The sequence below is a fragment of the Anabrus simplex genome, chromosome 12 (assembly GCF_040414725.1).
Source record: "Anabrus simplex isolate iqAnaSimp1 chromosome 12, ASM4041472v1, whole genome shotgun sequence".
Lineage (NCBI taxonomy): Eukaryota > Metazoa > Arthropoda > Insecta > Orthoptera > Tettigoniidae > Anabrus > Anabrus simplex.
The window spans coordinates 2,866,097-2,879,042 of record NC_090276.1 but is presented as its reverse complement, the minus strand read 5'-3'; the positions used below and the strand labels follow the sequence as shown (position 1 = coordinate 2,879,042).

Sequence of the window (12,946 nt, the reverse complement as noted above, 5' to 3'; positions counted from 1 at the left end):
CAGTCGCGGAATTAATGCTCCACTCCGAAACACCAGTGAACTTGGATGTCAATTTTGCAATATCCTTTAAAGCTAAAGTCGGGTATTTCTCACAAAATTTATGAAACACACTCAATAAAATTGTCTTCTTGCCACTTTTCAAAGGTTTCCCTTTGCGATGTTTAACAAACTCAACTCGGTGATTCATATTCTACAAGAACAAGTAATGTTACAGTCACTCACTCACTCACTGTATCTGCTCGCTTCCCAGCTTCAGAAATGGTGGGTCAAGCATGAGCGCATGCGTCCAATGCGCTCTTCAATTTGAAATGCTTGTTTATATTAAATAACAATGAATACAAATAATCTTTTGCATATTTTTCAATTAAATTATTTGGGGAATTATATTTTGGACATTTTTTTTGTAGGATCGCATTAGACATGACGTGGCTAACGAACTAGTTTCATGTCTCCGCGTAGGTGTCCCGCGGCAGCACTAACCAATAAACGTTAACCCAAGCACGCGCTTATGTTTACATCACGACTGGTTCTCTGGGTGAAATCTGTATAGATGGAGGCTTCATTCATTCCATTCCTGACTGGAAACAGGCTGTGGATTTTCATTTCATTAAGTATGTAATTAAAACTAAAATAATTTATGAATGAATTTGGTTCACATTTTTAGTCATTTTTCCCAGTTTTTAGGCCCCTTTTTTGATATTTTTCGGTCTTTTATAGGTCCTTTTTAGGCAATTCATAGGTCTTTAACTTCCAAGCCCAAGCCCTTTTTGTTCACAATGGTGATGGATGACACTGTAAAGGCAGCGAGGGAAGATTATAGAGGGGGAAACAATGAATGCAATGATGATTGCGGATGATGATGTGATCTGAGGAGAAGATGACGACAAGGTACAACAGCTTTTTTTCTTTTTTTTTTTTTTTTTTTTTTTTTTCAATTTGCTTTACATCACGCTGACACAGACGGTGACGATGGGATAGGAAAGGCCTAGGAGTTGGAAGGAAGCAGCCGTGGTCTTAATTAAGGTACAGCCTCAGCATTGCCTGGTATGAAAATGAAAAACCATGGAAAACCATCTTCAGGGCTGTCGACAGTGGGATTCAAAACCACTATCTCCTGGATGCAAGCTCACAGCTGCGTGCCCCTAACCGCACGGCCAACTCGCTCGATGTCACACAACAACAGCTGAATGTACTGAATAGAAGGATTGAACAAAGAAGATTGAGGATCAATGTGGAGAAGAGCAAGACAATGGTGATAAGTAGAGGAAGTATAGAAAGAAAAGGAGCACTCAAAACTGGAGACAAAGAACTGAAAATACAGCGTGTCCCATTCTCAGCGCGGCCAGGAGACAACATGCACACTCTGACCAGTATATTGATAACCTCCCGCGTATTCTATTACTGATATTATTACACTTGTTGCTTATTTATGCAACAAATAGGGAGTACTTAGCCTTTCTACAGGTGGTGTTGAAAGTGGTGTTCTCAGCATTCAAACATTCCTGGTCACACCAGGCAAATGCTGGGGCTGTACCTTAATTAAGGCCACGGCCGCTTCCTTCCCAGTCCTAGCCCTTTCCTGACCCATCGTCATCGTAAGACCTATCTGTGTCGGTGTGACGTAAAGCCAATACCAAAAAAAAAAAATTCTGGCATCTTCTAATGAAATTCCTATTCATATACATTAGTTCCTGTTGCATAATTGTCCTAATTACTGTTGTTATATTGTGTTTTAAGTTCGTCTATGAGGATTATTTCTGTAAACTGACTTGTGCAACACATCGTACAGATTTAGCGGGAGATTGTACGAATGATGTGTCAATTTTTTTCTTCCGATAGAACCCTTCATTTCAATTTACGAATTACAGCATTAAGTGATCCTGTTGTTCTTAGTTTATTCACATGACATTTAACTGTTTCTCTACCTGGAACTGGAACCCTGCAAAATCTCTCCTGAAATTGCCTACACACCTCCCTACATGACTCAGTTGTTACATATGTGTCATACATAAAAACTCTTTGTTCGAGCATGAATTTCACAGGCATTTCAACGGTGTAATAATGTACTTAATCTAATTAATTCTACTGTAATTCAGCCACACGTGCACTTGCAACAAATGTATCACTCCACACCTTCACACAACACACAAACTCCAGTAACCGACTGCCTCGTGGCTATGCAGTGAGTCAGCATGAGGTTATGAATACACCACTCTGAGCGTGCATGTGCATGTCAACTGCCAGCCCGGCTGGGAGTGGGAAACACTATAATAGAACATTTAAAATACTTGGGAAGTGAACTGACTGGACATGGAAATTAGTAGAAGGATACAACTGGGGAGTGCCTTTTAAAACCAGGTACAGAGATTAATATGGAATTCAATCTTTTTTTTTTTAATTTTATTTTTTATAATTTGCTTTATGTCACGCCATTGCACAGGGCTGCCAACAGTGGAGTTTGAACCCACCATCTCCCGCATGCAAGCTCACAGCTGCGCGGCCCTAACCGCACGGTCAACTTGCCTGGTAATAAAGATATACCAATGAAGGCTAAAGAAGTAATGTACATGGGATATTATTTACCTACAATGACATATGCACCAGAAACCTGGACAGTGACTCATAGAGATGAGAGTAGATAGAGTACAGGCAGGATTATGGTACAAAAGACAAGAAGGGATAGAGTGAGAAACGAAAACATACAAAAAGAGCTAAATGACAAACTGGAGCAGAATAGATGGAGGTGTTTTGGACATGTCAAGCAGATGAAAGAAGAAAGATTGCCAAGACAAGCTCTGGAAAGACAGATGAGAGGGAAGAGAGAATGAGGGAGACCAAGATTACGATGGATGGACTCTGTGGAGAATAGCACAGGACAGCAGAACATGGACTGGATCTTAGTGTTGATTGAGCACTAAGTAGAGAGAAACTATATTTGCCCCCATCCTATGTCAGCTGGAAAAAGGGAACTGATGATGATGATGATGATGAATGTGCATGTTAAGAAGCTTTGGCATCAGCAGAATGTTTGTCTATTGAACAACCGAAAACTTGATTGAGACCAGGAATATGCCCCTCTGCCCTCATTCACACCATCATTGTTCTCCACCCCAACGGTCCAGGTGTGGGAATGGACAAACCTCTAAAAGTACAAATAACTGCAAAGACTGAACTTACTCCCTGTCTGCCAGGTGGAAGGGAGTGACGACATAGTAGCCGTGTTGTCCACCAGCGCTCCTGGAGATGAGAGAACTCTGAGTCGCAGCTTCACCCTCCAGGAGAAGAGACCTGGGTCCAAGGTACAGCTCCTGGGAGTGATCGAAATGGCCACGTACCCTTATTGGGTAATATTCCAACTTCTCCAGCTCAGACAAGCTGAAATGTTACAAACAGTTAGAACATAGATACTCATAGTTGAGACTAAAAATAAGATATTGCTAACAGGATAGGTTCAAACCCACCATTCCCATGAATCACCACTTATCATAAAAATGTGTGTTCATTAGAGGGAAGAGTATGGATGTCTTGCATTTGACTGTGGTTTTTAGGTGGTTGGTGGTTTGCAACTCGATTCTAATACTGGAAGTATCACTCTTTCCTCACATTTCTCAGGAGTAGTCAAATTTTGCTGCAAACATCACACGTTTTCTTCATATGTACATTACTCAGAATCTCTTAAACAAGACAGGATGCTACAAGAATTTTTTTTATTTTTTCTCAGTAGATCTGAGATTACATGTTAATATGAGGGCTATATTTTAAAAAATATTTTAAAAAAGTGTTTTAGGTGATAAGTTTTTAATCTAAGACTAGTTATAGTTAATCTCATTTACCTCCTCCTCATCCCTTTCAAGACTGAACAAAGTCAAAGTTTTTCTGGCGTTGTAAATGTTTTAAGACTAATATGAGAACATGTTTTTATGAGCCGGCCCTGTGGTGTAGGGGTAGTGTGCCTACCTCTTACCCGGAGGTCCCGGGTTCAATTCCCAGCCAGGCCAGGGATTTTTACCTGAACCTGAGGGCTGGCTCGAGGTCCACTCAGCCTACGTGATTAGAATCGAGGAGCTATCTGACGGTGAGATAGCGGCCTCGGTCTCGAAAGCCAAGAACAACGGCCGAGAGGATTCGTCGTGCTGACCACACGGCACCTCGTAATTTGCAGGCCTTCGGGCTGAGCAGCGCTCGCTTGGAAGGCCAAGGCCCTTCAAGGGCTGTAGTGCCATGGGGTTTGGTTTTTGGTTTGATGTTTTTATATCCTTTAATTATGTCATCTAAACACGCTGTACCTGATGACACTAAACGAAACATGTACTACTGAAATGTAAATTTGTCTAAGGCAAAAAATATATTGTATCGATTAGGTGGATTTATTGGTTTACTTCACTTAGTTGTAAAGCACAGGTTATTATGGTAGCTGGTCATAACTGTAGAAAGGACTGATGCAGCAAGTGAGGTGAGGTACATCCCAGAGCTTAGCTCTCTTTGTTATGAAACCAAATTGGACATGGGTGCTGCAGATTACTGGATTGGTTGTACATAAATTAGGATGGATTAATATTTTTGTGTTTTGGGGTTGGATGTTTAGATGTGGATATTTTGCTAGTAATTTAGGTTAGGAGATACCCTTTATATTATTTCATTTTTGAAGTCTTTTCTCAGTGACAGATTTAATGGTGAGAAGCAGTGACACAGCGAAGTTAGTAATTTGGTAGCCATGCACAGTAGCATTTCCATTTCAGGAATTCCAAGAAACTAACAGCAGTTGCACACAACTGTGACCAATCCAACAAGAAACGTTATTGTTTACAAATCTTCAAGAGAGGTCAGAATTATATATCACATTAATTTAGTAAAAGCTTAACAAATTTCTAGGGAAACCATTTCTTCGAGGTTAAATAGTTTTGTTAATTAAGAGATGACAAATCAAAATAATTTAATTGTTTTAATGATTTAAACAAAATTGGGTTTTGAATAATAAAGTAAACCCAAGTAATTAACTTAAAGTTTATTCTGGAAGTTTTTTGATTTTGTTTGTGGGAAAGTAACTCGATAACGTAACATTAAGGGGATCTGTTTGATTCAAAGGAACACTGTTGCCAATTGTAATGTTGGGCACTTGTTGTACATTTTATATTTGAATCTGGTGAGCACCAGAAGTGCTGGGGACTTATTAAATGGATACCTTGGCCATCAGCCACACTAACTTAACTTCATTTGGCCATCAGCCACAATAACTTAGACTTCTTTTGGGCCTTCAGCCTCAGTGACTTTATATTTGGGCCAGCAGCCACAGTACCTTATTTTCCTTTGGCCATCAGCCAAACTGATTTGTATTCTTAACATAACATTGATAGTTTTTTTTTTCATAACTTGTAATACATTGATAGATATTGGTCCACGACACAGCCACAGGTCATACTGACTCAATTAAGGGTCCGTGCTGTGTAACCAATATCCTACGTGGCATACATCGATTGGGCGGCTTTAAATATACCCAGAGTCCTGAGCTCGTGTCACGAGAACTGGACCACCATCAGTCGTACTCAATCAGTCTCAAATGAAAATCGAATTAGGGAACTTCCGAAGATTTTTTCTTAGTCATCATAAATAATAAGAGCGGTTTCCAATTAAAGTTACCCTTCAGGTAGTTGAATGAGTACCTCCTGAATCAAGCTGGCGTATTGTTAATAACTTTTACATGCATTTAAGATTTAACTTAACTTCTTGTAACTTCAGAAGCCATCCAGGTTATTTAGTTGTCATGTGTTTCACAAAACCTTTAATTCTGTCATGATTATTTAATAAATAATAATTTTGACCCACCTATCTCCGAGTTCAATTCTTTATATTTAGAAATACCGAATCCCTTATGATACATCAGCAAGTGATGAACAGCCTGTAAGAGATCTCATGTTCACAGGAGAGGTAATGTATCAAATTCAGGTAAATAAGGGTTCAATACCTAGGTAGATATAGACATGTCTTGAAAAGTGTTGCATACCAGTACATTAAATTAATAATCCTCACATTACTGTAATGATCATGTTTGTAACTGATGGGTTTGCACATTTGGAATAGACACATCTAATTAAATCCTAGATGCTGCACTTTAACTTTCTTGAAAATGCATTTTCAAAGACATTTTTCAAATGACTACAGTTTACAACTTCAGTATGATTTACAGATCAAGAGGGGGGGAACAATCTTTTACCTACTGTAGAATATCAATAATCCATAATTTTTTTTCAATATTTACAGTATTTACAAACACGTACACTGAAAACAAGAATATTAGCAAAAAGAAAACCTGTGATATGAAATATTTTCTATGAAAATTACATAGCAGAACAGATTGTTGAGAAGGTACATGACTGCAGAAATCTGTCAAAAAAAAGAAAAACCTTTGCCAGTGTTCACCACAAGTAACCTTACTTGCTCACTTTATAATTCCCATCTGAATGAAACATTTTTTTGAATTATTATTTCCAGGATATGAAATAACATCTCTGAGTGATAATTCCTTCAATTATGATTTCTGAGTGGTTTAGAACGTAGTATCCAAAAATCTGCTGAGATATTCTTCTGATGTAAGGAGTATTATGAAATTTAGTTAAGCAGGGAAAAGGAATCTTACCTACTGGTACATGAAGTGAATTGATTTAGTTAAATGCTGCCTGTGTAGATTCACACTGTATATTTTAGCAGCATGGTGGAATCTTACTTTCATGTACATTTCCACAGTTAAAGTGATAATCCTCAATATATGATTATTGAGGAATTTATTTTCCAGGATGTGATCTTGCAATTGGGGAAATAAGGAAGATGTATTGAGCTGAAGAAATACCATCTTCTTTATAATGAGGGTAACAGGACCTTTAAGAGGTCATCCCCTGCTTCTTTCCACACTTGTCGAAATTGCTACCTCACAAACACAACATATCTTAATGATATGTGGCAGTGGTATCACAAAAACCCCATGAAATGAAATGGCGCATGGCTTTTAGTGCCGGAAGTGTCCGAGGACAACTTCGGCTCGCCAGATGCAGTTTTTTGATTCGACACCCATAGGCGACCTGTGCATCGTGATGAGGATGAAATGATGCTGAAGACGACACATACACCCAGCCCCCGTGCCAGCGAAATTAACCAATTACGGTTAAAATTCCCAACCCTGTCGGGAATCAAACACTGGACCCCTGTGAACAAAGACCAGCACGCTAACCATTTAGCCATGGAGCCGGACACAAAAACCCCATTATCTTTCCTAACTAAAAAAGGCCAGATATATCACGGTTTCATCACCATAAAGTGACTCCTTGCACTTATCGCAATAAACCATGTCACTGATTTGTCTCACTACATTGCTATTTGCTTTACATCGCACCGACACAGATATATCTTATGGCGATGATGGGATAGGAAAGGCCTAGGAATGGGACGAAGCGGCCGTGGCCTTAGTTAAGGTATAGGCCCAGCATTTGGCTGGTGTGAACATGGGAAACCACAGAAAACCACCTTCAGGGCTGCCGACCTACTGTCTCCCGAATACTGGATACTGGCCGCACTTAAGCGGCTGCAGCTATCGAGCTCGGTTGCCTCACTATAAAGCCAGGAATGTACACAATGACATTTTCTAATATTCAGACACAGCAGAAGTGGGCTATATCCATCAAATGGTGGTGGAGGGATTAATTGATCAAATCATCTTTGATGGTTATTACTCTGGTGATCCTGGTCTTGACTGTTACTCATATGTTATCCTTATTCTTTCCATCCCATACCAACAACTTTGTTCTTGCATTTTCTTATTCTGCCGATCACACCATCGGCAATAAGTAGGCACACCTTTGAACTGCTGAGCAAAAGGGTTGTTGTTATAACCCAGCCTACTCCTCACCATGCAGAAAAAAAATTCAGTATGATCCTGGCTGAATTTATTTGTTGCTAAATAGCTCAGCTTATGTGATTCCACTAATGCAACATAAATATTCTTTACTCCCTTACACAACCCAATGATGGCAGTCTTTCTTGGCAACTGATACGACGCTCTTCCTCCCTCATCCTTGAGACCAAACAAATACAACGCAACACATCCAAGGAAAGCAAAAGTTAACTCTTTATTTCTAGAATTTAAAACAGAACTTTGCAGTTGCCTCTCCGCACTGGAATTCTTTTAATTTCAAGTCATTACATAAAAACAGCAATGCATTACCTACAAAAGCACTAAATACTTGTACTGCCAAGTGAACCTTCATTTTTTGGTTCTTAAAAAATATGCAGTCCTTCGTAACTTTGTTGGCAAGGGTAAGGGATTCTTTTCTTTGAAGTTCCTCCAACAACTCCACATATCTCCACTCACAAGAAGACGCTAAACTCTGCAACCAACCAATGTCAACAAGCTTCAATGTACCTGTTGGCGGACACTCAATAGTAACTCGTATACAAGGTTTAGGTCAATAGGCTGTTGTTTCAGTCGTATGTGATGGACTGAGTTGCAAGCTAGACAGTAATTTACAAGCTGACAAGGCAGATACATCTCTTCAAGTGGGTGGAAGTGTTGTACAGATGATATTTGATGTTTGCCATATGATCAGCTTAATAAGAAACCTGTTTGGTGATATGAAAGTTTTAAAGGAACGAGATGATAATCTGACAAGGAGGGGCCAGACCTTGCATCCAACCGATTTCAGTAAGCTTTGATGTATCTGTTGGGGGACACTCAACAGTAAATTGTGTAGAATGGTTTAGGTCAATAGGCTGTTGTTTTCGAAAAACCTGAGGTCAAATATCATGAAGCGGGATCCACTTTGGACTAAGTAGAGGTGATAGAACACTAAAAGGCAAATTTGACTCGTTATTAAACTGAACTTATGATATGCAGTTATGTATAGTTGTATATCATAAGTTCAGTTTAATAACGAGTTCTCCTTCAAGTCTGCATATTAGAACAAATCCTTTAACTTGTTATCGATCTCAAATTACAACATCTTCATATGTGAACGCAACAAAACAGGATTGTACTAGACCTGCTTATGAACTTCAACTAAATTTGTTTCAGCATGAAATAGTGTTCTTTTTACTCTTTTGACTGTGATCATTGGATTATGAACATCAACTCAAATTGCTTCGACATGAAATATTGTTAATTTTTTGTCTGTGATCATTGTGTTAGTTGTTTTTGGATCTTTATGTCTTAATTTTTGCACTGCTTTGCTAATTGGCTGATGATGACACTTCAAATGTGTTGCAACCGGTCCCAAATGAACAGGCTGTAACTTCTATTTGGTTCAACTTAACAACGGAGTATTGAAAGGTGGATCCTTCCTACTATATAATATTGTATATGACATATGACCTCAATTTTTTTGAAAACAGCCTATTGACCTAAACCATTCTACACAAGTTACTGTTGAGTGTCCCCCAACAGATACATCAAAACTTACTGAAATCGGTTGGACGCAAGGTCTGGCCTCTCCTTGTCAGATTATCATCTCGTTCCTTTAAAACTTTCATATCACCAAACAGGTTTCCCATTAAGCTGATCATATGGCAAACATCAAACATCATCTGTACAAGACTTCCACCCACTTGAAGAGACGTATCTGCCTTGTCAGCTTGTAAATTACTGTCTAGCTTGCAGCTCAGTCCATCACACACGAATGAAACAACAGTTAGGGTACAACCACACTGCACGAAACAAACAACCTGAAACCGCCTCAAGCATTATGTTTTGGCTGTTTCAAACAATTCTGCGCACACACTGCAGCGAACTCATGCAGTCGTCAAGATGTCGTGTGGAGAAGAGGATGTAGATGAATGAATAATGTTATTTGCTTTACATCCCACTAACTACTTTTATGGTCTTCGGAGATGCCGAGGTGCCGGAATTTATTCCCGCAGGAGTTCTTTTACGTGCCAGTAAATTTACCGACACGAGGCTGTTGTATTTGAGCACCTTCATATACCACCGGACTGAGCCAGGATCGAACCTGCCAAGTTGGGGTTAGAAGGCCAGCGCCTTAACCGTCTGAGCCACTCAGTCTGGCGTAGATGAATGCATACCAGTGATGTGGCAGTCACTGCTCTTAAATTCAAAATTTTGAGTTCATCCTTTAAATGTTATAAGAATTGAAAGTAATAGGCTAGTGTCCTTGATAAATGAACTATGAAACTATGAAGATAAGTTTCTTAATTATACGAGATGACCCCTGCAACTTTCAACCTTTTATTAAGTTTGATTGGGAACGAGATTCCAAAACAAGACACACATTTTTAGGAAAGCATAGCCCCAGAGAAAAAACTACGTGTGACACCGAGGTGAGCGAAACAAAATAATAAATCATGTAGTGAGGTAATTTATTTTATTTTTTACAATTTCTCTTTACGTGTACCGACACAGACAGGTCTTATGGTGATGATGGGAAACGTATAGGAATGGGAAGGAAGCGGCCGTGACCTGAATTAAGGTACAGCCCCAGCATTTGCCTGGTGTGAAAACGGGAAACCACGGAAAACCATCTTTAGGGCTGCCGACCCCCTATATCCCGGATGCAAGCTCACAGGTGCGTGCCCCCACTGCACAGCCAACTCACCCAGTAGTGGGGTAAATATATTTAGTTTATTACTGCTTCTGATATGGGTACATCATGTTACACAAGATCGTGCAGTTCAGTGTTATTTGATAAATTGCTGAAGGGAGTATGAGGAGCAGGACAGAAGGGATAGGATAGGATGGGAAGGGGAAGACTGTGATAGTGGAAGATTCAATGACAGCTCTTGCACCTCCAGACAGCGGTTCAGAAGTGTCATCATATCTATTTAAAATTGCCGCTTTCTTCCATCAGGTAATTTATCTACATCTTCAACAATAAACTTCCAAGAAAACCAAGAGTTGCCTTTTCTGTTGTCTCCAATGATGCCAATTTTTTTGTTCTTTCCTATAGAAAGGTTATCTGCAACCGTATCAGGTGCAGTTTGCTTTTTACGTCTTTGCAAGGATACAGAGTGTAGAACACGAGGGCTTTTCTTGACTTACTACGTTTGCTGCAAACAAGTCGACCTAGCACAACTTCCGCCTGACTGAAGCAAACAAAACGCAGAGTGGTATGTCTTCATTCGCTTCCAGTATTTCGAGCACTAGTTGATTGAAGCAGGCGGCCTCAGGCAGTGTGGTTGTACCCTTCCTTTACAGTCCTGAAGGCGACTTATGCACTCTGAAATTATGTTCATCCTAACATCAGCATTTAAGCAAACGATCAAAAAATATCCCTTTACAAACAAAAAGTATTTATATGATCCTCCTTTTCAATACAAAACAACCATCTATATTAGATGGGACAATATCTATACATGTTTTGGCCAAATCTAAAGGCCATCATCAGTAAAAGTTCACAGTGTCCCATTTTTTAAAAAGATTCAGCAAGTTTTATGTCAATCAATACGATTTTTCAGATGAGAGGATTTTTACCTCAACATTTTTTTACTTTATCAATCATGATCATTGTACTTTAACTCCACTTCATCAGTATTTTTAATTTGTTTGTATTATTAATGTTTACATTTTATGGCCTTCATTGGACCGCTCTAGCCAAATTTATACAAAGAATTTTTCAGTTTCCTGTCAGTCCAGTACTTCTTCATTCTCTCTGATCTTATCCTTCTTTCTTCATCGGAAATCACCCTTCCTATTGTCTGTTTGTTGATTCTGGTTTGCTTGTCTGTGAGTTTCCTGATTTTGTCGGTTTTGTTTCTTAGGTCCACTGTAATTTGTAGTTCATCCATATCTTCCTTGATTTCTGTAATCCACTTAATGTTGCACTTACTATTCCCTAATTTTTCTATTATTCTCCTGATGATCCTGTTCTCTGGTGTCCTGATTAGATGTCCAAAAAATGAAATGCGTTTCTTCCTGATTGCGCTCATTACTGGTTCTATTTCCTTGTAGACTGTTTCATTAGAAGCTACTCTCCAGTGTCCATCTTTTTGGTATGATTCGTTGATTCACATTCTAATGATTCTTCTCTCTATCTTTAGTATTTTGTCTACTTGTGTATTGTTAGTTGTTTGAAGATGGTTTCACTTGTGTATGTTATTTCTGGTTGAGTGACTGTTTTGTAGTGTTTTAATTTTGTTGCTATTGACAGGCCCTTTTTGTTGTAGGTATTCTTGGTGACATATTGTGCTCTGGTCAGTTTATTTATTCTGTTATGCCATGCTGGCTTTTCATTGAGGTTATATGTTATGATTTCTCTCAGATAATTAAATGTATCTACAATTTTGATTTCTTGGTTTCCTGTAGCAATTTTGTTTATGAGTGGTGGGTCAGTAAACATGATTACTGTCCTTTCAAAAGATCTTTCAAGACCAATTTTCTGTGCTATTTCCTGTAGTGATATAACTTGTCTGGTTTCCTGAATACTGTTGGACAAGAGAGCAAGGTCATCGGCAAATCCTAGGCAATTTAAATTTATGTTGTCTTTGGGTATTCCAATTCGGATGTTCTTTGAGTTAATCTTGTACCATTCCCTCATTATATATTCCAAGGCACAGTTGATCAGTAGTGGTGACAAGTGATCTCCTTAAGCCTGATTTTATGATGAATGGCTCAGAGAATTCCCCTCTGAACTTGACTTTTGATTTAGTGTTGGTTAAGGTGAGTTCTATCAATTTGATTAATTTTGGATGGAGCCCAAAATTTCTTAAAATTTTCAACATTGAAGGTCTATGGATACAGTCGTAAGCTTTTTTAAAGTCCACGAAGGTTATTGCAACAGGTTTGTTTTGCTTCTTGTAATATGCTATGGCTAATTTTAAAGTGATGATTTGTTCTGCACAGCTTCTCCAAGGTCTGAAGCCTCCTTGGTATTCACCTAATTCTTCCTCTACCAAGCTCGATAGCTGCAGCCACTTAAGTGCGGCCAGTATCCAGTATTCGGGAGACAGTAGG

The 12,946-nt window shown here is 39.0% G+C and overlaps 1 protein-coding gene across 1 annotated transcript in view; it reads right to left on the bottom strand.

The window, feature by feature from the left end:
• Surf1 (surfeit locus protein 1) overlaps positions 1–12,946 on the bottom strand; it is an 80,513-nt gene that overhangs the window by 24,841 nt on the left and 42,726 nt on the right. Inside the window, exon 4 of the mRNA XM_067156388.2 lies at positions 3,178–3,375. Within this exon, the coding sequence (XP_067012489.2) occupies positions 3,178–3,375 (198 nt within the window). The remainder of the gene's footprint in view (positions 1–3,177; positions 3,376–12,946) is intronic.